We start from the raw sequence: 22174 nt of genomic DNA, 5'->3' as shown, positions 1-22174 counted from the left end.
TGCAGGGAGATAGCACAATTAGTTTATAGACTACACTGTCTCAAAGGACCTTGAACTCAAACCAGAACTTCTCCACACAGACAGACAGACGTCTGGTGGGGACCATGACTTCGGGGATGAACTGGACAACGACTGTTTAGGAGGTATGACCCAGGGACAACCTCAGACAATGGGACAACAACATGTCCAAACTGAAGAAGTCTGTTGAAAGTCGCAGGGGAAAGGATGCGAGTTTCTCTCCGCTTGTGCATCGGTACATGAAGGATCCACACCATAAGTTTATGCACACACAAATGACAAAAGACCTGCACAATTTACAATAAAGCTTCCCATAATTCACACCTTCAAACTTGAAAATGCCTCTTATTCTGCCCAAACACACAGTCACTGCAAAGTGTTCAGACATGTTTGAAGGGAATGCCCTTAACACTTTTATAAACAGTGGCAGAGATGGACGGGTACAGGTGAGAGTGCACCGAAGCGCATCATTCAGTATTTGTTCAGCATCAAAACAGACATGCGTAGCTGATTAGAATCACGCACTCATTAGCTAAAAAAGCAACAAACATTGTAATTAACTCCAAAATTCAGCATGCAGATGATTTTCAACGCCGATCACGAAGGCAGGTGAGGTGACTGGAGGACGTACAGTGTGCACAGCAGTACACCAGCGCCGTCTTTGAGCGTGGTGCGCCTGACACCAGCCACTGAAAAGATTTTGAGCAAAATAACTCTTTGAAAACTAATTAAGCCGTACTTCGGGAAAAATTCACAGCGGAAGATTTTGTTCTCTCAGATCAGGGAGAGGATAGCATCGTCCACAGCTTTTCAGCCATCCTGTGGTGTTTTCCACAACCGACTGGAGCCGAGTGTGAGCGTCGGCCGCCTGTCTCTCGCCTCTCTGCTCTGACGGTTTAAGAATGGGGTGATGAGCCAACACCAGACGCTCAATAACAGTTTATGAATGACTCGCATAAACGCATATTATTTGGGTTGGTCTGTATCTTTTAAAAAATAGAGAGGTGCTTATGGAACAATTAGTGATTTTCAGACAAGGTTACTGAACTCAAATATACAAAATACATTAAATAAACACCACATTTAGAAATAAACATGATCCCTTGTAGCTGATTTAGCAATACAAATACAAATGTGTAATCATTTGAAAGCCAGACACTGCAATTGTTCAGCATTATAAAGAACAGAGCGAAGGAAGTATTCATCTCTCCTAAACTCAAAACAACTTCATTGACGAGCTGAATGTAACTGCTGAAATCAATACGAGCTGGCTCATCAGCGCTCTGGCAGTGCACAGAGCAACGTTTTCTCTGCTCCAAATGGTTGAGAGGACATGTGCGGCGATGTCAAATGATATGTTTGGAATCAGTTACAAGTATGTGAGCCTGTCCTGATGAGAAGAAAAGGATGATGGGTTACAGAAGCTGACAGCATGACACTCAGGGAAGAAGCGAACTGTTTAGATGTGGTGAAAAAGTCCCAGAAATATCACTCTGATTCAGAGCAAATGAGAGATTTATTGTTTTCTGAAATGCAAGCCAGCTGAACAAGCCAGAAAAGACCATGTGCAAAGCATCTCTCGGCACAACCAAAGGTATGAATTATGTAACAAATAGGTATTGAAAATGTGTCACTAAATAACCCAGTGATAGGACATGTCAATGATCCCGGTGGATACTCTGGTGGACTTGCTCGCTCTGCCTGCTCGTCTCTCACAGCGGCAGTGTTAGGAGATAAAGATTTCCCCTGGTGGGAGCAGCCAATAAGTTTCTGCTTTTCAATGGATTGAACATGTGCTGACATTGCTGTTTGGATTTATAACCTGCACATCTGTGATTTGTTTTCCCCTACAGTCAGAAATTCAAGGCCTGCTGGGCTGCAGTGGTGGCATGAATAGGTATGGTGGACTTTTGTCTCTCTTAAACACTTTGTGTGGAAGTACACTCACTCTGCTTCGATCAATGAATGATTTCCTGTGTTCACTGAAGACATCAAATGATTTTTTTTTTCTGGATTCTACCTTCATATCACAGTTAAGGATGACTGCTGTGTAAACAAGGATATTAAAACTGGAACTTTAACATGTAATATATTAGAAAAAAAAAAAAGCCAGTGTGGAGGACAAGCATTCATGGCATCACATATGTGATGTACAGCTACATCTGCGCAGGTGTCTTCTGTTACATCACGCACATTACCCTCAACCTGCACTATATGTTTGCACTAGCCTTGGCAACTAAGTGACCAATGAAGCAATGACTGTGAGGCTGTGAGACAATGAACATCTCAATTCAAATCCCATGGTCAGCTAACTGACTCCATCCATCATTCTCTTCCCCTGGTCCCCCAAATATGGCCAAGCCAGCTTCACTCTGGTCAAACTCCATTTATATTAATCTGCAGCACACAAGCTGTGTAAAATAAGTTAATATGATGTGTTTATAGAGAAATGGATCCACCCAAGTGGAAACTCCCACATAAATGACTGGTAATGGCATTTCATAATGGCATACATCTTCTAGAAATTCATTTGCAGTTATATAATATGTGTCAAAGATAGGTTCTGTGCACCAACATCATAGTTATATGCTGACATTATCTACTTAGGTCAGTGGACCTCAACAGTTTGGATTAATTTATCGAGTTGAATGATGGAGAATAATCTGCAGTACTGCTGGCTTCAAACTAGTCCGATGACATCCGTTTCACTAATAAACCAGTCATACTAATATTACTTCAGACTATGTGGTCAATCAAAAAAAAAAAAGTCCTCATAAATTTACATTAATTAAATTAGTCCAAAGGGAAATAATGTCCAGCCTTATATTTTACATGATCAATAATTAAGAAGCGCTGACACTGACAAGAAAGAATACCAGCCCCCCCCCCCCCCCCCCCCAAGCAAACACTGTGGCCTGCAGAGCAGCACAAAGCAACGCTACATTTCATCAAATGGCAAAGCTTCGAGGACACAAAAGGAAATTACACCAGAATATACACTAATTGTGTTATCATCAGATGGGAATTGCAATCTGACCTAAACGACTTGCTGGTAGCTATGGAAACCAACAGCATCCTCCTCTGGGCAGTTGCTGTGCATGGATTTCTTCAAGCCTGGAATCACTCACATTGTACAGTATTTTCATTGGTGTGATTGGAAAGCTGAAGCCATCTACTTCTTTTATAGGACAGCCCATTGATGGGGCGACTCTACTTGTTCTCACCATCTCCAAGTAGAAGACAAAGTAGGCCACAGCTAGATGGACATTTTCTCTTTGGCTCAACTAAAATCTGTACAGTATATTGAAGGGGCCATGAGTAGTAAATATACTGTAAATCTCATGTTCACGAGCGTGAGGTAATTCATTGGCATGTTCACGAAAGCACCTCTCTGGGGCTCGGCACCACGCAATATGATAATCAACAACCGACTTGACAGCAGCTCCATTGATACAAGAACGAGAGAGGAGCCACACAAATCGAGGATGTCAATATGCTACGAGAGGAGTCACGTCATCTGTGCAGCTCACCAGAACAAAAACAACACAGTGCACCATGAAGTCCAAGAACAAACAAGAAAAACAAGTTCTGAACGATAGACAGCAATAACCCCTGCTAGTTTGGTGCATAATGTGACTCATGATGTGTGCAACAGTTGCAATTATGACTATGCGACGGCTGGAAATCTTTATCCTGTAATCTGCTGGTAATCCACTATAATCCCAGATTTCATCTTGTTAAACCTATTGATTCACTATCGCTTTTATTAGGAAAGCTCTTGGTGTGTGTGTGTGTGTGTGTGTGTGTGTGTGTGTGTGTGTGTGTGTGTGTGTGTGTGTGTGTGTGCGCGCGCACACGCGCCTCAAACAAAAAAAAAACAGTGCAGACGTTGTGATAAATACTGCTGCGCGTGTTCATTTCAAATCCTCCCCTGAAGAAGAAATTGGAGAATACATCTCCGATTTCTTCTTCTGGGGAGGATTTCAGAAGGATTATTATTTCTCAGCCACTCTTGTACTAGATTATGTGATCTGAATGCACAACAACTGATGTAAACAAGAAAACAGGAATACTTGTAAAAAGATCTGTAGGCAATGTTGAATACAACTCTTGAGGTGCTGAAAGCATGACTGCGAGAGTGAGCTGACAGAACCAGTGATGCTTAAATACACAAAAACTGCTCTTTGTGTGTTGCGTGAGATTTCTCTGCTTTGCCTTTAGTCCTCCTGTGTTTTTACACTTCCACATGCACGCACAGTCTCGTAAATCATGATGCAGCGAAGGAGACAAATCCAAACCCACTCTGGAAATCCTCACAGTTCTTTAAGTGTGCTTTGCGGGGCATAAATGTATACACAACCTATGCAAGCTCCATGTGTCATCTGTTGACTTTATAATAAGCTACTTTTATGAAAACGTGAATTAAGGGAGGAGGTATGATTTAACTGCTGAGAAGATAAAACAAAAAGCTCTGCAGGCTCTGGAGAATCACAGCGAATAGAGACACGGGAGGGGGGGGACAAATCGGCCACTCACAGTCTTACCGGTGTTGAGCGTCCCTGTGATGAGTCTGAACAGGTACTGGGCGAACTTGAAGATCTCACGCTTGCATCGTTTCCTGCAGCTCATCTTTGCTCCTCGGAGGGGGGGGGGGGATGCTGGGAAAGGTCAGCACAAAAGGAGGACTCTGTCTTCAGGGTTACTCAAAAAAAAAAAAAAAAAAAAAAAAAAAGAAATCCAGGGGAAGACTTTTAGTTTGACAAAGTCCCACGACGGGGAAAGTGTCCTTTTGTCTGCTGCTCTCCTGCGGCTGTGTCAGCGTGGCCCTCGTGGCTGCGTGTGACAGGAGTGATGATCATGAGTGAGTGGAGAGCAGCGACATGGGGCTCGTCTCGCGTGTGTGTAGCTGTGTGTGCGTGTGTCCGAGCTCCTCTGTTGCGCCGCTCCGGGGTAAGGCTGTCTGATCAACACGGGGATGCTGTGGGCTCTTTTGTCAGGTCATTAATATTTGCTTACCGCCGGTTTACCTCCTGCTCTCTGGGGGAGATGAAGGGGCTTCTCTGTTCTTTTTTTTTCTCCTCCACCACCACCACCACCACCACTCACTAATCCTCTTCAGACTTTTCCTGCAACTCCTCTGAGCAAACACTCTGCTACTCTTCTTCTGTGTCACTACAGACTACTCTGCCGGCTTCACAATACAGTGGTCATCCAGCATGTCTGTCCCTCTCCGTCTTTCTCAGACACACAAACAAAAACACACTCCCACACTTGATCTCGTAGTGCGCCTGCTGCTCGCTCTACTCGGCACCATCTGTGGATGTTTTACCCTTACTGACGGTTGCCATGGAGGTGTGGCCTGATTGGCCCGAGAGGAGGAGGAGGAGGAGAAGAAGAAGAGAGATAGAAAGCACACAAGGAGGAGGAGAGAAATAAAAGAGAATTAAGGGGAAAGTGTCCACCTCAATGAATCAGCAATGAGAGTACATTATGGAACCGCCGCCTGATGTGTAGCTCAAACATTGAGTGACAGTAATGGACAATTTGAAATGGGGCACCGTGGGCTCTGGAGACGCTCATAAGCTAAGTGGTTGAGGGGGGTGATAAATACACTGCTTCAATTAAAAGTCAAGAGACAGGTGGAGGCTGGAGAAAAATGCCAGGTGACTCAGGTTGGTGAAATTTCATGCAACAAAATGTCAAGGTCAGTCTTAATAATGACTGACAGGCTACGCCCAGCGTCTGTGATGACATTAGGACCAGCCAAGTGCATCATCTTCTTCACTAATTAGCCGACACTGTACCTCAATTGCACTCATCTATCAATGCCAAGCTTTCACATCTGAAAAGCTTGTTATTAACTCCAACCTTTAACTGTTTGCAGTCTTATTACTGCGGTAGAAAACAATGTCAGTCACATTTTTCTCATTATTACATGTCCATCAGGCCGACAGGTTTATGAGGTACAACTGGGCTTGAAAATGCTCTGAAACGGGGCTCAGGCTCTACAGGTCAGTTGACAGAGAGGCAGTTCTATTTTTGGTGGATCTTGCTCCGCGTAGAGACTCTGCAGACTCTGACCTTGGAGTTCTTGTTAGCGCGTTATGCCACACACACTTTCTGGACAGGAATGAGCAGCGAGGGGATTGTTCCACAGGCAAGAATAAAACTTTTTTTTTTTTTTTTAAAAGGTGCACTTTGAGAACAATAAAGATTTCAACGGCTTGAAGTATTGTGTGAAACTTCTTACTGGGCCAGAGCGGCATAGAGAACTGGTACAGTGTCTCAATTAGGTGAATAATTTACAAGGTACTTGCGGGGCGTCGCAGTGCCTTTGTGACACGACTTTCTTTCACAGACTTTGGCAGTGGACAGAAAGACTTTCAAACCGTGTCAATTATTTGCTAAAAAAATAGATACTTTTTTTTTAAAGTCTTTAAAAGTCCTGAGTTTATGTTACTATGCCAGTCACACTTTCTATTCTCACGCAGCACATATGCAGTTTACAATGACACAGGGGCAGATTCACCTCTGAAATTCTTGGTTATTTTTGGGAAAGAAAAAGGGCTCTCAATTCACAAAGAGGAAGACAACAGCAAGCGTCTCAGTTCTAGCCAATACCTGCTGACTTTACTGCTAACTGCCAGCTAATTATTATTAGGTCTGTTGGCTGGTGGTGAAATGTTGTGTCTGGTTGACTCACTTTGAAAACACTAACTCTGAAAAAAGGGCTGAAAGAGAGAAGCACTTGATAGCTTCATGCTTGACATAGTGTTAAACACAAGAGCTAAAAAATAAAGTTGTTGTCCTCACTAACAGACCATTTTCACAGCAGACATTTGAACTTGTTTTAGCAGTAAAACGACACGTGTAATTAAAAACCTGTCACAGGATTCCATTCAGGTGTGTAAGCTCAGATTCCTGGTGTGCACATTAGCTCACTTATCAGGCTCATTGAGATACTGCAGCGAAATCGAACAGAACCAAAACATATTTGGGTTGCAGGAGTGTCATATTCCCCAAACCAGGACAGATCTTCTCAAGTTTTATACAAGAACCTCTGTATTAAGCATCCAGTATACAACAAAGTGGACATGTCAGATATGAAAGGGCTTTTTTTTTTTCTTTCTTTTTTATGTAAACATAAAATGACCACTTAGCTTTGTGAAGTAATGCCACTTTAGAATTATAACTACGACATCTATTCCGTACTTTTCATTGTGTATATTTTTGGTTTAAGGAGTGCTTTTAAAATGGCATGCCTGGTCATTGGTCAGAGCTTGCATTCGGTCCATACTTTGCAGGCACCGCACTCCTGTTAACCCTCCTGAGAAAACTTAATTTCAACATGTGTGCTTCTCCATCACCTGTCACCTACCTCCTGGTTTCCATTTCTATCCATGTTTCCGATAAACAAACGCACGCCTGGAGACTCTATAATTTCCACAGAGGCACTTTGGAGCAGCTACACGGCCGTATTTTCAGGTCACACAATGAAAACAAATGTCTGTGGCAAAATGAGTACAGTGAGGTTTGTCACCTCACTATTTCTGAGGTGAACAGATGGCCTGCTGCTGACTTTTGTGACGAGCAAACGAACACTGACCAAAACACATCATTCAGGTACGCTGCGCTGCTGGCAAACACTGCACTCAAAACTAAAAGACATCTATTTTCCCGCAAGCCAACAAATAACCCACAGATCACTCTCAAGTACTCCCCAACCCCCATGTTGAGTGTGAAGTGGGGAACAAATCACGACATTCCAAGTCCATATACAGTCAGGAAAAACTCTCAACACGAGTCGTGTTGTTTACCTTAATGAGCATGGTTCAGGCAAAAAGTGACATGGAAGCTGAGGACAAACACAGATGCTGAAAACTTGAGGGACATTTGGTTAAATTTAAAGATAAAAAAAAACATATCCATGTCATATGTGGAGCACAAGAAAAGGGTTTGCTTGAAAGCACTGAAACAACTCCCTCTATGGCAGGTATTTAATAACTGTCATGTCTTGCTTTAATTAAGAATCAATATAGATCAACAGCAGGATTTTTTTCAGACCCTATGGACATTAGAAAGAAACAGATTAATCTGAACTGTTGAGTAAAACTTGCCTCATCTTAAGTTATTCTACCATATCTGCAGCCTCGCCAAACACTATCTTCTTCAAGTAAAAACAATTTCACTCCAACAACATAGACAGGCACGGCTACTGCACGATATCTGCATTGTTCAAGAAATTGTAGCGTTGACGCAGAATGTTGTGGCCAGACGCTGCTCTAAAAAGGACCCTTGAACCTCCCACAGGTCTTCACTAGATGAAGTGTGGACTGGTTTCACTTCTGTTCCTACGGAGGTATGTACCGTCTAAAAGTCAATTTGGCCTTGAGGGTTGTTTGAAGTTGAAGGGAATCGGTGCAGAGCAGAGTGAAAAAAAATTCTCCAGCTCATTAGTTTTGACATTTTAAAATTGCAGTTAAACAATCTGATATATTTTGCTTAAGCAGAAAAGTTTCAGACCTATGCAGCTCGTGCAGGTGTATCTCCCCTAAATCTTTTTCACTGGCATTCCCCCTATCATCTGGAACATAAAGTCCCACAGAAACTTTTATTTCTTTCCAGACTTTGATGGAACATGAGCTTTTTCATGTTGCACCCTTGAGCAGTGACAGGAGGAACATGAAATAGGCTCCACTGAGGGAGACGTTGACAGATATATTGATCCATCTACAAAACACTGACTGCAGGTGCTCAGGGGTGAGCGCCAACATTAACACGAGAGCTTGTTTACCCAACTGTGTTGAAATCAGCTCGCTGAAAAATTGCATAGAACAGCTTGTCATCAAATATGGGAGCACGCGTGAAGAGCATACACAAACTGCAAACTGTTTGCCTGCTAAATAGCAGCAAAATCACTGATTAAACGCCGAAACCGCAACACAACTCGTGTTTCACTCTTTAAAGTCAAAATGGATGATACATCGGTACTACAGCAGGAGAGAAACTGGGAGCTTTGGGCAAAGTGGCCCCTAAATTGAACATCAAGAGCTGAGTCACAATCTATAGAGGAGGTATCTGTCATCAGGTGGTGGAGTGTGCTTCACTGCGCTGGGTGAGTGCTCCACTGTCTCACCTTAGCTTGCTTGACAATATCCATAAAAAGGTCCTGAGAGTTGTTGGACTGGAAAAGAACACGGTGGTCAACGAGCCATCCACTGCCTCACTCACAGATGTTAGACTATGAATACCTTTTAAATTATTCAAACTTTGAAGTATTTCGGGGTTTTCTTGTCCTTATTGAAGGGGCATGCACCTAGAGAACAAGCATGCTACAAGCATGAACAGGTACCGAGACAGCAAAGGTAATTCAGTGTTTTGTTCACTCAATTGTGCTGATTGTTCATTAGATTGACTATTGACAACTGGAGACAAATGCTAATTGTGTTTTTTCATGCCAATGTTAGAGAACAATCCCTGCTAATCTCCAAGTGCACGGTGCAATCTGACAAAGCGCTAGCGTGATCTACATCTACTACATGATTAAACTATTATTATTATTATTCCACCAAAACACAAAAGTTAGACCCCTAATTAATAGAAAAGCTACAAAGAGCCAACTTGTCAAACTCTGCAGGTACAACATCAGCAGGCTGTCTTCAGACTGTGTTCCAGCACCTGAACATATCGCAGAACACCAGCATGCACTGAAATGAGTAATATCTGCTGCAGAACTGCTGCTCAGCATAGCAGAGTTTTGGTAAACAAGGCAAACGCCAATACGCCATCAGCACAGTATGAAAATCTCTGGGAACAGAAGTCGAAGCAAACAGAAAGATGACACGCGCACATACACACACACGCGCATGCGCACACACACACACGAACAGAGGAGCAGAAAGGCAGTAACATTTTCGTTTTATTATTGCACCCACCACCTGGGCCATAGATTTGAGAAACACTGAAAACATCAGTCTAAGTCATAGAAAATTTGGCCTGAACATGAAAAAAAAAAAAAAAAAAAAAACATTTTAAAAGGTATTAATATTGCATTTTGTGGAAGGTGCATGTTAATGATGACATTATTAACAGTTCAGATGTATTTTCTGGAAATTTGATTCCCCACACCCAATAGAAGGGTGTATTTCTGTGGAAAAAAAAATACACATAGAATACCCCACCTGGAGTTTTTTGAATTGCAATTATCCCCTGAACAGTTCTTTGGTTTCTAGAATCCCTAAAGTCATAGAAAAACCGACAGAAAGCACGACCTCCATGACCTCACTGGTAGCTTTGGTCTTCCTAGCAAACATCCACCTTTTGTCCCATGGTTTACTATTATACTATTGTGGAAAATGTATAATGTTCACTGCAAAAGCAATGCTGTCACAACTCCAAAAGTCACTGCACAAAAAAGCATTGGTGCAATGACTAATTTGTTCATTTGTTTCACTAAACAAACATGCAATAAATTAAAAGCTCCTCAGAGTCCACACACTACAACACTGGAGATTCTGCTGAGTAAACAGAAAGCTGGGAGGATGCAATAACTACAGCATCAATTCTGTTCACTGCTTTCTATAGATATAAATCCTCAGAGACTGTCTGTATAAACACTTCTACTGCAGTCGATTTCAACGGTAAGGGGAGAAATAACTGGAAATCGTAGATACACTGTAGACGTGTGATGCATTCATTTCCAAATAGAAACAGTTAAGTCTGGGCTCTCTTCCCAGAATTGCTTACTGAATACACAATTTTGTGAGCCTAAAAAATAAGGTGGTAATTTTAAACCTCATTGCCAAACATACACAATGACAGGAAAATGGGACATCCTCACAGTTGAGAGCTACACAGTCGCCGCATCACAAAATATTGAATAATAAAATAATAATTATTGGAAAATTTACAGGATGTGCTTCGGCAGCAATCTCTGAATCCATATGCACTTTAACAGAGGCAGTAAAAACCGGGTTCAAATGCAGCAACATTTAATTCAACACATTTTTCAGCCTCCAACCTGAAATGACCTAAAGATAAGCTCAACAACCAGTTAAAGCTCCTGAAAGCAGCTTCTTGTAAAGCAGAAAATGAGTGAGCGGTGGGGTTTCTCATCAATGTCTCTGTCAGGATGAACCCAATAAAGTCATGGGTGGAGTGAAGCTCTTTTTTCTCCACGTGAAGCTTCAAGTTTTGCTCGAAGGCCAAAAAAATGGCTGCCAAAGTATAAAAAGACTTAAAAATTTAAAAATTAACAGTCCAAAAATGAAGTGAAACCGTTCCACTGAACAATATTACGGTCTGATGGCCTAAATCACTTTAAATACTGGGTCTGCATTGTGTAACCACAAGGGAACGAAGAGAAAAGCCTCCCCTCAGGAGATGCAGGACACTAAGCTATCAAGCCAAATGGTTGCTATAGTAACCTTTATGGAGAGCTTAAGCACACAGCTGCTGCCAATAGGAAAATGGTTGATCGATTTTGTAAATCTGTCATTAGGAAAAAGGTTAGCAGGTTTGTTAAAGCATAAAGGAAGAAATAACAACCATATTTGAATGCACAAAACAGCCTCATGAAACACTGGGTTAATGCTGCATCTTCCTCAGCAGATCAAGTTAGCCGTCAGGGAATTAAGGTCGAGGCTGGACTCGCATCAAAGGAAAGTGGGCTTCAAACAATATGATTGCAAATGGCCGATCAATTGTGAGTCATTTCTCCTTGCTGACCGAGACTAACTCAGAGGACAGTATTTTCAATGAGTCTCTATTTCAAACAGTTTGTTTAAATACAAAAATACAAACAAATATGGCTGCAACTCACCAATACTGAGTATTGAATCACTTTTGTCTGTAAAATGAACAGAATTACTAAAAACTTATTCAATATTTTCTAAAAAGGAAGATAATTCAAAAGCTCCTTTTTTTCCCCCCAAAAAAAGCCCCCAAATCCTCAGATTCTGCTAACATGTTTATGGCATTAAAAATCAAAATAGTTGACAAATCTGGCTCGTATCATGTGTAACACCCGAGCATATGATGATCAAGCGAACTAACTTGGAATACTTTCAGAAGTTATTGCTTCCCCACTGCTCTGTTGATATTAGTGCTGCACTTCATTAGCATGCAACACAAACGGTCTTTGAACTTTTTGATTGCAACTTGTAGAGTAAAGAATCATAGATTATGCTGCTGTTATTAAACCAATTATTAGATTAATATTGAGGATTTATTCGAAAGACAGAACTAACTTAAATTCATTAAAGGATTAATGGAGCTGAAGTTCTTGGAAAATAAAAAAAAAAATAAAAAGGGTCCACCTACTCCATTAATGCTAACAACTGCAGGAATGTAGTGCTTTTTCTGACGCAACGGATTAACGGTCGCTTTGACAATGCAAGGTGTCGTTGCAGATAAGAGTCAGGTCGGTATCTGAAGACAGTAATGAATTGCTTTTGACATCAGTGCACTCATGTCAGCACAACTGCTCCCTTAGGGCCCTTCTGAAAAGCATATGGGATGCCTCCTCACATTAAAATCCATTCTCCTGCTTTGTATGCACTTTACAGTCCACTCTGATACAGTGCGTGTATTCTGCATTACAGAATGATGGATCATCACACGGAACATATGGCAGGTCTAAAACGGTACTTTGCCCAAATGCTTATCGGGATGCCCACTGCAGTCTGTCTTCATTGGCATTCATTACCCTTCTTCGGAATTAGGAGTTTGTTTTGAAAAGGTCATTATGGGAAATTGGCGTGATCCTCTTCATTATGAATCTGCTGATGGGATACTTAGAACGGCACGGTGGACCCTGAAATGCTATGTCCTTTTTCTTTTTACTGGAGAGAACACAGTGCAGTACATCTCCGTCATTACTCCTTGAACTCACAGGCGACGTTTTATCTGCACTCCGGTATCTTGCTGGGACTATTTGGAGAGATGAAGGCTCTTGAACAAGACACTGATAAGGGTCATTAGCTTTATGTCTCAATTCACATAGAGCTGAAAAAAGGCTTGTATTGGAAAACTCAGAAAAAATTGTGCCCCAAACAGGATGAGTCTCTACTTCAAAGATGAATGCTTGATTCTGCCCTGCTTGCATTTTAATTACAGGCTCTGAAATGGTCAAATAGACTTCCCGGCCCTTTTTCAAGGAGCATTAGGTCTTGTATTAATGCCTGCTGACAAAAGCTACTTTCACACTGCAAAGCTTAATGCTCAATTCTGATTTCTTGTTGAGAACAGATTTTTTTTTTCTTACACCCCTTATGAACTCAGTGTGGCCAATATCTAACACCAGTCTGAAAATGTTACATGTAGAAAATCAGCCACAAATTCTTCTTTTGTTGAAGTCATACGAGGTTTGAACCAATCCCTACGGCTCTTAAGTTCACAGTGACATTGGAGCCACATTCACCTGTGATCCTGTTCTCTTTGGACATGCTTTCAAACATAGGTCAGTTACGGTAGGTGCTTTGAAGTTTTCTTGGAGCCTTTCTCTAAATCCTAAATCTAAACACCTCATTATCCCTCCACTGAACAATGTCCTTCATGCTTCGTGCTCGTACCGCCAACAGTGCGTGTGCTCGATCACCACTATTAGGGTCGTGACAAATAGAGTCCTCAAGGGACATAAAAGTTGTATACATTTTAATGTCTTCTCTGAGCACAGGTCAGATTGGTAGTGTATCAGAATCAGGGCCACCAGTCAGAGTTGGAAAGGCACACTGTCTTTCAAATTACAATCCAATACAACAATGACAGTGATTTGGACCACCTTCAAATGTATTGAATGTTGTAGGTACTGTTATTCAGGCAGCTCCTCGCCTTTGGCTCTGGACCAGATTCAGCACTGCCTACAGTACATATGTTAGCAGAGCAAGTCACCTTCTGTGTAATTGGTGGACTTATCCAACAGTAAAGCGTGCTGTATATCTTATAATGTGAGGGCAAAGAAGTTAATGCAGTTTTTCTCCTGCAGCTTGATAATGCAGGCAGGTGAGCTGACTGCCAACATCACTGATTGGTGATACTAATGCTCAAAGGCATCACCCTCGTGCATACTTGTGAGCACTTAAAAACATATGGTCTGTTAGCACACGTGCTAAAGCACTATTTAATGTTCCAGAGAACAATGAATGTAGATGTATTCTCGAAGGAACTAAATGCTTGTGAACTCACTACTTTACATGATTTAGATATGATGCGACACTGAGAATGTCCCAACTGGCCATCGCCTATTTTACCCATCGAGGACCGTAGCCGCTAGCGTACCACACTGTCAAAAGGGCCCAAAACAGACAAGGTTCTTCATGCAATGACAAGATACAGTACTGAAACAAAGTTAGAGAGAGTACATTAGAGTTTAAACAGTAAACTCAATCATGAGCTGAAATGCAAAATCACTTTGCTTCATCATACATGACAGCTGACTGACAACGTCTGTCTTGATAATCAACACTTTGCATCTGTCGCCACTGACTCCAACATTATATTACATGTGTTTCAATGTTTTCTTCATGACTTTTAGACAAAACTATTCTGTATTAATATTATAATCAAAAAATACTCTGAACATGAATTGACAGCTGCAGCTCTAAGCTGCACTCTTTAATTGATCTTAAGATTTACGAAGTTTAAACTCTGCACTGGCTGTTTTTTTTCAGTTTCCTTAAAGAGCACTGAAAAGACTCGGCATTAAATTGTTTTTTTTAATTGACAGTGATACTGACACTAACACAGGTCACATACCTACACGGTCCAAATTTGAAATTACATTTGTGTAAAATGTTTCGGCAATTGCAAAGCTGGATCATAGGCTCAATCCAAACAAATCAAAATGCTTCATGGAATAGAATATAATGACAGACATGCAGCAACAAAGTCCAAGGTTTTACCATGCAGTGGCTGTAGATGTGTTTAAACCAGAAGTCAAAATCTGGTAGATGACAAAATGGTACATGAAACGCAAGACGGCTTTTGATTTTAAACAGATGCAGGAAGTCGCATCATTTGGTCGACCAATAGAGAAAACTCAATCACTCAGTCAGTGACGGAATAGTCATGTTTATAGGAACGGCCTTGGTGTTGTGGCCAATAAACTGCATATTAAACTGCAAGGAAATAGATTTTACAACGTCAGCACAGAGAAGGGTGACTGGATCATGAAACCACGAGGCTTCCATCTGCCATAGGAATACCAGGTAAGAAGAGAAACATAAGAGTAAAGGAAAACCCTGCATTACTGCAACTCATCATCTCTATTACGCAGCCACGAACACCAACTGTCACAATGCAGTGCAGCTCTTACTCATCTTTCCCAACTCAAAAAAGTCTGAGTTGCAGTCGATTCTTAGGACGTTTTGGGACTTCTTGTGGCATTTCAAAACTGCCTGACTATATTTCTGACCCAGAGAGGTGGTGAGAAAAAGAGAATGAAAAAGGAAGGAAGAAGGAGTAAATCACAATATATCTGAGTAATGAACACATCAAACCCAGGGACAGTAATGAACTTCATCCCTCCTTCCACAACGACATCACTCAGTTTGATCGAGCGAGGGGTCAGCCTTCATTTTCACTGAGAGCAAAAACAATAATGATGTGGAAAGCGTTGGTCTCCCATATTTACTGTTCTTCAGTCCAGCCAGGTCTTTAATGATGGCACAGTAAAGACACAGACATCATGAATTTCAAATGATTTTCTGCAGGTGAGTGAATGAGAAAAAGGGGGCAGAGTATGTCACCAGGGAAATGTAGATGGCATTTAAACTATGGGTTTATACTGCAGAGTGTGGCTTCAATATGAAATGGAGTTGAGCCCATGTTGAATGTTAAGTACAATGTTTTTTGATTTACTCACTTCTCTGAGGAAGACTATTCCTGTTACAAAAACTTTATGGCTGGAAGTTCTGTTTCACATGTAAATTATGAATACAGGGTTAAGGCCATCTGGCAGTTCATTTTAAAGTGCCAATGAGTACTTTATATTGAAAAATACTATTTTGGTGACAAAAATGTACATATAAATACCCTTTATTTTAAGGATTGATATGAAAATCCTTGATTTTAAGGATTGATATGAAGTAATCTTGACCTGGCTTGATTACTGACACAAAGAAAAACCCAAAGTATTTGGTTTGCTCAGTGCTGACAATGTAATGAATTGTGATACATGGGGACACAGCTTTATCTCCATTTCATTTCCAGGCTAGAAATGCTCCCAATGTTGTTGAAAGTGCGGAATTAGATGCAAATCTTGTGTAAATCTTAAGCTTGAATAAAAATACAGATTTTCTGGGCCATCAATCTTGATATGGTGGCCAGGCACTCTCCTTACAGATCGGTCTGTTGGGGAAGGCTGCAGCTCAAATTCATTTTCTTCAAAAGGAAAATAAAATGTTTCCGTCTCGCAAGAATTGAATGTGCTTGTTTTAAATAGTTACTTTGATACAATGCCAGTTGTATATGGCGATCATATGGGAGCTGGTTATGAAAATCTATCTGAGCAGGAGCCAGTCAGTCTTCCCGAGAACTCTCCCGATAACTCAATGTAAAGCCAATAAGGGGAAGAGTCCTTGTTAACATGCTGATGAAAGCCATAAAGACTCGTATGCATGGACAGGATTTATATCATCTTCAAAAAAATGCTCTTGTTGTATTTGACTTTTTTCCTCTTGTAAATTCCTTTGAACCAGATTTTCCACAAAGCCTGAATCACTCAACAAAAGGATGGACAGAGCATTTGGCGTACGAGCATTAATCCAGACACACTAAATCATTGATAAGACCTACAGTGTGCTGGGGCAAATTCACCAAAGCCACCTTTAGTTGGCCCGCTAATAATGTGGCAGAAGAGGAGAAAAGAAAATGAGGTGGAAGACGATGTTTACGGCTGTGTTGCTTCTTTTTATTTCGTGATTTGAATCTAAACCACACAGGCTCCCTGACTGCTATCGTTATGGACCATGCAGAAGCTGTCACAACTAAGGGAGCACTTAAAAAAAAGAGTGAATGCAGAATTACACAGCAAAACATATATCGAAAACTCAACCACACTGAACCTCCTGACAGGACAAGTCATGGTTAACAACAGCTAATACAACATTTAAACAAGTCTACAGCCATTCTAGTGGCTCTTTAAGGCTGTAGATACAGTGGAGCTTTAAGATACAGACTGATATTAAAAATAAAAAAAATGCCAACATGCTCACAGTGACAATGCTAACATGTTTGTGTTTGGCATGTAATATTTAAGTGGCTCATTAATCTTAGTTTAGCAGTTTAGCATGTTGAGGTTCACTGATGAGCAAAACAAAGTACAGTTGGCCAAAAGGAATGTCACTAGTCTTCAAAATAAATCCTGAATAACTTAATCAAATTTCATGGCAATCCATCAATTATCTTTTAATAATAATTATTTCAGAGAGAAAATGACACTTGAAGGACCAAGAACCTGTAAAGACTGTGCTGCTGAATAAATATTTTGGATAGGGACATTAACATTTAAACATTTGTTAATTTCCATTACCAGCCCAATTGATCCAAAAAAAAAAATAAAAAAAAAAAAAGCATTCGTGGTCTTCGCAGCATGCCATGTTCGACAGTATTTCTGCATCTTTGGGACATCCGTTTCAGCTCAAGACCCACGTTTCATTTTCAAACTATTGCAGCAGCCTTTAACCAATCAGCAATGACCACTATATGACGCATGTTGCACGCCGAAACACACCGAGCTGTAAACAACAGATTCTTCACCAATTTGAGCGGAGTGCAACGCAATGTCGGCCAATGACCATTGCAAGCTTCAAATAAATTCAAGGATACAAGCGGCATTGTTCTTGTTCCAGCTTCAACTGTTCGTTACCGCTTCTCCCAGCTCTGCCACCACCACTATTGTGGCGACTACATTTCGTCCACCCTTTAGAGTGGCTCAGCAAACCTTCATACAAACAGTGTTTCCACACTATGATCACAGCAAAGACTGAATCTGTGAGCAATAGGTGGCGGGGCCAAGCTAGTCCAACACATCTCGTCAGTTTCTGTGTTTAAAACTTTGTATTGTCAGGTAAAAAAAAATATGCAACCCTAATATGGGATGTGGCTTTCACTGGGTTTGAGTTAATTTCAAATATTACACACTCCGATGCTATCAACAAACTTTTAATTCACTTATTCTGCAGCTACTCATGAAAGGCTTCTTTTAAACTTTTTAACACTGAAGGGCACAACACTACTCTCTCTTGCAAAAAGCTATTTACTGAATGACTGCCTTAGAGATGAGAAAAATAAAACAACTTGGTAGCTGCCATGGGAATGGGGAAATTACACCCAGTACTGTGCAGTACAAACAGTCATTAGCACTGTAATTACTGGACGGCCATCATGTTTGAAATTCATCAGTAGAAGTGGATTGCCAGTAAGCACTGCTAGAAGCACAAGGAAATAATAGGTGCTGTTACTTAAGCAGGTTCCACAATGTCAAACAAACGCGCAGCAAAAAGTCAAAGTGAACGATTCATCCTGGGAAGTGACTCTGTTAGTGTTGAGATGGAGTTATCTGTCATAACGAAGCGTATATTGTGCCATGCTAAAAGGCTCTGCAGGACAGCTGAAAGCCATCTCTTTTCCATGACCTCATTTTGTTTGGTTTCGTGCTGGAGGCCTGGTGTGGTTTGTTGACCCAATTTCTACAGGGTGCACGACTGCCGACAGACAGACAGTTACTTAAGAAGGATAGGCGTCGTCCGGTGGGAGCACTGATACTCCTCGTTTTCCCCTCAAGTGAGAACAAATGGGACTGGCGCCATTAGCACAGCAGCAAATATAGAGGCTGTCCTTAATGCGTTGCTACATGGGTGAGATATTCTCAACCTTGTTCTCTGTGAAAGTGAGAAAAAAAAAAATAGAAGTGCCACTTAAAAAGAATGTTCTGGATTGGACCGATGCCACCGAGGGACTAATAAGACACCAATTTCCTGCAAAAAAAAAAAAAAAAAAAAAAAAAAGGCACTTTCAATATGACATAAAAATAACAAGGTGAGTTTCTTTCACAGTTCTATAACGGCATGAGAAACTAAATTCTCAAGGGCCTATCAAAGCACAAGGCATGGAGTGGGGTACAAAGGAAACTGACTAATTGTGCTTCAACCTGACTAAAAATGTTATTCCATGTCCAATATAGGGTTCAGTATTGTATGAAAAGTTAAAATATTGTCTATATGTACTGTATTGTTTATACTGGTACGAAAACAACGTATTTTTTTAGCACCTTACTTTTGGGAATAACACCCTTTATAGCCACACAACAGAAAAATGTGTGAAATGCGTTATTTCTTTTTTATTTTAGGTGTGAAACTCTTGTTTGTTTTTCTATTATTCCTAAATTGAAAAAAATATCTAATGCTCAAGAAGCTGTAGGCAAATTGAGGCGAACCACTGCACCTGCCCAAAGATTTCAATATTTTAAAAGAATCACAAGCAGCTTATTCAGCTGCCGATTCTTCCGACGTGCACGTCACTTTATTTGCCAGAACAGGAAATGACAGTTACATCCTGAAAATAATCACTGCAGCAGCAAAATAACCAATCCCTCACAAATGGTTACAAGCCAAAAACAGAAGATAACCGTCTTGAAATGATCAGAAGTTCAAGATGGGAAGATTAGCTTTTCTGCTACGAGTGAGAAAACATTTATAGGTTGCAAGATCGACACAATGAAAAAATATATTTGGCGTCGTAAGGGGGGTGACTGGTGGTTTGCCTTTACATCCGTGTAGCTTAAAATGCCATTTGCCTTGCTTTCGCTGCATAATATGTCAATCATGATTAATTTATGCCGTTAATGTAGAGATTTATAAAGATGCGCTGTTAATAACCCATTACCTATCATTATATATCATAAATGGATGTTGTTGACGCCATGGAGCGTGGCAATTAACACTGCTCTTCTGTGCTCCTGTTTCTGATATTAAAAAGATTTTTTTTTTGTAAAATCAGCATAAAATAAATTCTGCATTAATTAAGCTCTTGGAGTGGTAATATCAGTCTGTCCACTGCTGGATTACAACAGTACACCAAAGCAACAAGATGATAAGTTAAACCACTAAAAGCCAACAAGGTTTTCAGCAGGTGATGAGTTGCTCTTTTAGAAAAAAAAAAAAAAAAGCACAGCTTAATTGTTAAAAGTGGTCCAAGTACAAACCGCGCCACAATTATTCTTCATAAATGAAATGCAAATCTGTAAAAAAAATATGTACATCAGAAACAGTCTGATCAATGAATCAGTTAAGAAGAGTATGAATATGAGGAAGCAATCAATGGATTATTTGTACCGCAGGTACATTTTGATCCTTGAATGTTTTCCGTTACCCAGCTTTCAGAAAGTAAATATCAGCAACATAAAGGCTGTATGTAACTGAAGTCTGAACCTGTGACCTTTGAGTATTTTTTTTTTCCAATATGCTGTCATGCATGTCCATGTTTATCACAACAGCTGCAGCAGACTCCAGTCTGTTCAACAGCTATCTGCTTGGGTCTCAAAGGAGCAGCTTTTCATTCTGCTGCAGTCTGCCAGCTCCAAGCTGGAAAACGTAACTTTTCTCTGCCATTTCAGGCCGGCGCTTCCACCTTCAGCCATCTGTCTCTGCCTCTGGTCCTCCTCCTGCACCGTCCTTATCTAGTCCTTCTCCTGTTTCTCCCACTAATTGCTCTGCTCTTTCCCTCTGCTCGCCCCTATTGTCTCGCATGTCTATTTCCAAGTCTCCTTTTCTTCACTTTCCACTGTGTATCTGCTCACACGTGTCCCTCTTGGTGGCGGCGGTCAGCAACGCTGTAAAGGTTGCGTCCGCTTCCACGGTATCAAACCTGGCTCAGGAGTCTCACGGGCTCAGCTGCAGGGTACTGGCATATAAATGAGCTCTAAACAGGCAAACTGTGTGGGTATTCAATTCAAATGACAACGGCATTAAAGTCCCCTTGAAGGCAGGAATCTCTCTCAAAGCCTCTTTAACCAACTTTTAGCTTAAAATAGTCTTCCTTTGCATTATGAAAACAGGTGCTTCATTCTCTCCTGCTCACTTTTGCTCTTTTTTTTTCTCCAATGAAGTCCCACATCAGGCAGGAAGATCAGAGTAGTAAGACAGATAGTGGAAACACGCAGGCCGGCCAACTGCATCTCATACATTACCAGGATGGTGATTTGTGATGTAATGAGGCTGCATCATTTCATTATTAATTTTGGTCTGACTTAAGGGTGTAATGCAAATATGTGTCCTTGAAAAGAAAGACTTGCTTTTGTAAAATCACTTTACTATCCTGAATACTGAATCAGTATCTCAGAATAATTTTACGACAGAATGATTGGAGTTCATCAAAAAGCATGATCTCAATTAGCGAATATCTCCCTTCTACTGCAATGTTTTTCGATGGCGTCTTGACATTAGCAAATATTAACAATAAAACTTTGATAGCCAGACAGTTAATTCTCTTTATAGTTGCTTTAATTAAAGCCCCATGAAATGATGCCAAGTGAGTTCGCATATATTCGTAAACATAATTGGAATTCTAAAATCGCACCATGTTGCTCGTTAGCCATGGTGAGAACAAAGTACATCAGTTTTTTTCCTAACGATCATTTTTATGTTTGTAACAGAAAAACTGAACAGGATTAAAAGGAAACAACACTTTAATTTATAATTTGTTACTCAGTCAAATGCCAATTAAATAGCATGTCTATCACATTTAATTGCAGTAAAACTAAAACAAAATGACTATCTGCTTTAAACTTTATATCGCAAAACGGCAAGCCCACAGATCAACGATGACATTTTTTTCTGTTTTCCCTTCCTGAGACAGTCTTTACAACCAGGAACTAGTCTGTCATTTGGGACGTATCTGCAGACAGGTGGAGTGTTAAATGACAGTTTCACAGAGATGCTCCCAGTAGGACCTCAGTCTTATTTCTGTTTCTTCTCACAGTGACAGCTTGTTGAAACTCCCATCCTGTGCCGACATGTCATTAACGTGTCATATCACATACTGCATTAGAGTTAAACTAACGTCTCATAATGGACTGTGATGGGGATGTCCGGAGCTGACACGAGGCAGTACCGATTAAGGAAGGCTTTTAAATGATCCAATCACCATTAAAAATGTG

The 22174-nt window shown here is 40.8% G+C and overlaps 1 protein-coding gene across 4 annotated transcripts in view; it reads right to left on the bottom strand.

Moving 5' to 3' along the window:
• Positions 1-22174, bottom strand: part of kcnip4a (potassium voltage-gated channel interacting protein 4a) — a 130311-nt gene that overhangs the window by 84860 nt on the left and 23277 nt on the right. The window contains exon 1 of one of the 4 annotated variants that reach the window (XM_069170227.1): positions 4563-4675. The exons of the other annotated variants lie outside the window; for them this stretch is intronic. Within the exon in view, the coding sequence (XP_069026328.1) occupies positions 4563-4647 (85 nt within the window). The 5' untranslated portion in view covers positions 4648-4675. Of the gene's footprint in view, positions 1-4562; positions 4676-22174 lie in introns of those variants that run through there. 4 annotated transcript variants of the gene reach the window in all.

This window comes from Embiotoca jacksoni, unplaced genomic scaffold (genome assembly GCF_022577435.1).
Source record: "Embiotoca jacksoni isolate LCO1_2020_lvr unplaced genomic scaffold, fEmbJac1.0.p SCAF_49, whole genome shotgun sequence".
NCBI lineage: Eukaryota > Metazoa > Chordata > Actinopteri > Embiotocidae > Embiotoca > Embiotoca jacksoni.
This window is presented reverse-complemented; position numbering and strand designations above follow the sequence as displayed.